Genomic DNA, 2,366 nt, shown 5'->3' with positions numbered 1-2,366 from the left:
TATGGGTTCCTGACTACAGGTTCGCGACTAGTCTACTGGCTTGTGGCTACGGGTTGGTGGCCACAGGTTTCTGACTATGGGTTCCTGACTACAGAGTTCCTGACTACAGCTGAAAAACAAGAGATGAATTCCAAGACACGAACTTATTGGTCAAATGGTGTGAAATGTGTATTTTTAAATGAATAGACATTCATATCGACATTTCATTGGTAAACATATTTATTCAATTTGAAATACATTTGTATACCCGTCATATAACACCATGTGTTTGAATCACTTTCGGGCTTTCTTCCGCTTGCGGACGCCAGGGCCTGAGAAAGCCTTTCTCCTGCCTTTACTTCCACTAGAGAACTCGGACATCAGGCTTGTTCTCTGCTTTTTGGCGGTCTCTCCTTCTCTGAATGTTCTGGAACAAAATTTTCATGTTTATGACTCTTTTAAATTAATTCGTTAGTGTTTTTATTTCATTTTAATTCAAGTTCATATTTCTTTGTTATTTTATGATATATAATACTAGCTCAATGCTAGATGTATGCAGTAAGCTGTGGGAACATACCATTTACTTGAATGGCTGGGGTGTTATAAAAGCTTTCTTTCATATAGTCACGTGTAAATCTTATTTAATATATCTACCTCAGTATACACATTTATTTTTTTAAATCTTTCTTGAACAGAATCCACTGAATTTAAACAATTTTTGTCTAAGGTATGCTTCATGAACCACACAATAAAAATCTTGCAAAGTGCATCATGTACGAAAGTATTGGCAGATACATCAATTAACTAAGTGTTATTCTTACAATAAATACAAGATTCAATGAAAAAAACATGGAAAGATTCCGATATCATCAGCGCCTAACATTAGATTTCAATTACATGAATGCACTTTACTCTAATGAAGAAAAGTTTTTGAAAATGTGAAAACTCACATTTTGTTTATATCCCTCTTTCTCTTGTGCTTCAGGGATGCCATTATTTTAGAGAATCCAATGCCGATGTCTTTGGGTGTGTCTCGGAGTGCGAAGCTTTTAGCCAGGTGGCCTAGGTGTAGATTTTTCACATGGAAGATGGACTTGAGATGTGCTGGGTACGTGGCGTACGCCTTGACGAAAGACTGGTAGGCTGCAAACAGCGGTTGATTGATAGATTGGTGTTCAACAAAAACGTAATTTTCATGGGTTAAAAATAGAATAGAAACCGGAGTAAACCAAATTGGCCAGCATCATTCTCAAATGTGACATACAGATTTTCATTGTCATAGCGAGCACAATATGAACGCCATCAGTGATGACGGTGGAAGGCAGGTGGAAAAGCAGGTGATCGCCATTAAACTTCATGTAAGATTACGTGAATAGCGAAATTCCCCACGAACGCCTAGTGCCACCAAGACCCAAAGAAATGAAGAGTTAGGAAAACGTCTGCAGTGAAAAATCGATGAATGAATGAAGTCTGTTGAACACCACATTGGCAATATTTCAACCATATCTTAGCAATTGCAAAAAGGAAAAAAAGAAATTAATTTAATTGTTAAAGCAGACAAAACGCATTCCTGGCTATGGTCCATATTAATCATAAGGCCAATTCCCAAAACAAGGTTCATCACACACCACAAAACAAAAAGTGTATAAAGTACAAAAAATAGGTGGATTCATGCAGAAGAGAAAGCAGTCAACAGTTTGGAACAATGCTGGAATGGTGATGGCAAGGAATGTTCCAGGTGACTGAATGAACTCAGTGTCCAAATTGAGTGCGTGAGCCAAGCTAATTTTTAAGTTTTTCTTAATCCAAAGTTTTTTATCACAATTGGGGTTTGATTGCAACTATTCATATATCCAAAGTGATAATCTATTTAATGTGACAAACATGAGGCCCCTCACATTCTGTACACGTACCTTTCTGTGAGAGCTGAAAAAGCTCTTTGTCGTGATGCACATCTTCCTCCATCTTCAGCTGGAAGAAGGTGGCAGCTTCCTGGTAAGTTCTGGGTGTCTCCCTCTGTACAGTGAGAAAAGAAAATGAGAAAAGATCTTACAAAGAGAAGACATCTCAGAAAGAGAGAACATGTCAGCTTGAAAGGACATGCCATGCAAGTGACAAAATCTTGGTTTGAGAGAACATCTCAATACGAGAGAACATCTCAATACGAGAGAACATCTCAATACAAGGAAAAACATGCCATGCATGTGGCAACATCTCAGTTTGAGAATCATGCCTGTCAGAATGAGAAAATATGTCAAGCTTACAAAACATGTCAGCACAAGACACCATGTATGAGAAAATATTTCACCATGAGAAAACATGTGAGAAAAAGAAAACATGTGAATGTTTGAGAATATATACCACGGAGAGAAGTTATTTATTTTTTT

General features: G+C 37.4%; 1 protein-coding gene across 1 annotated transcript in view; it reads right to left on the bottom strand.

Moving 5' to 3' along the window:
* Positions 1-273: 273 nt before the first annotated feature.
* Positions 274-2,366, bottom strand: part of LOC135480866 (probable ATP-dependent RNA helicase DDX31) — a 2,654-nt gene continuing 561 nt past the window's right edge. The window contains exons 2-4 of the mRNA XM_064760795.1: positions 1,893-1,995; positions 930-1,122; positions 274-406 (exon numbers count right to left, since the gene is read on the bottom strand). Of these exons, the coding sequence (XP_064616865.1) occupies positions 274-406; positions 930-1,122; positions 1,893-1,995 (429 nt within the window). The remainder of the gene's footprint in view (positions 407-929; positions 1,123-1,892; positions 1,996-2,366) is intronic.

The sequence above is a fragment of the Liolophura sinensis genome, chromosome 13 (assembly GCF_032854445.1).
Source record: "Liolophura sinensis isolate JHLJ2023 chromosome 13, CUHK_Ljap_v2, whole genome shotgun sequence".
Lineage (NCBI taxonomy): Eukaryota > Metazoa > Mollusca > Polyplacophora > Chitonida > Chitonidae > Liolophura > Liolophura sinensis.
This window is presented reverse-complemented; position numbering and strand designations above follow the sequence as displayed.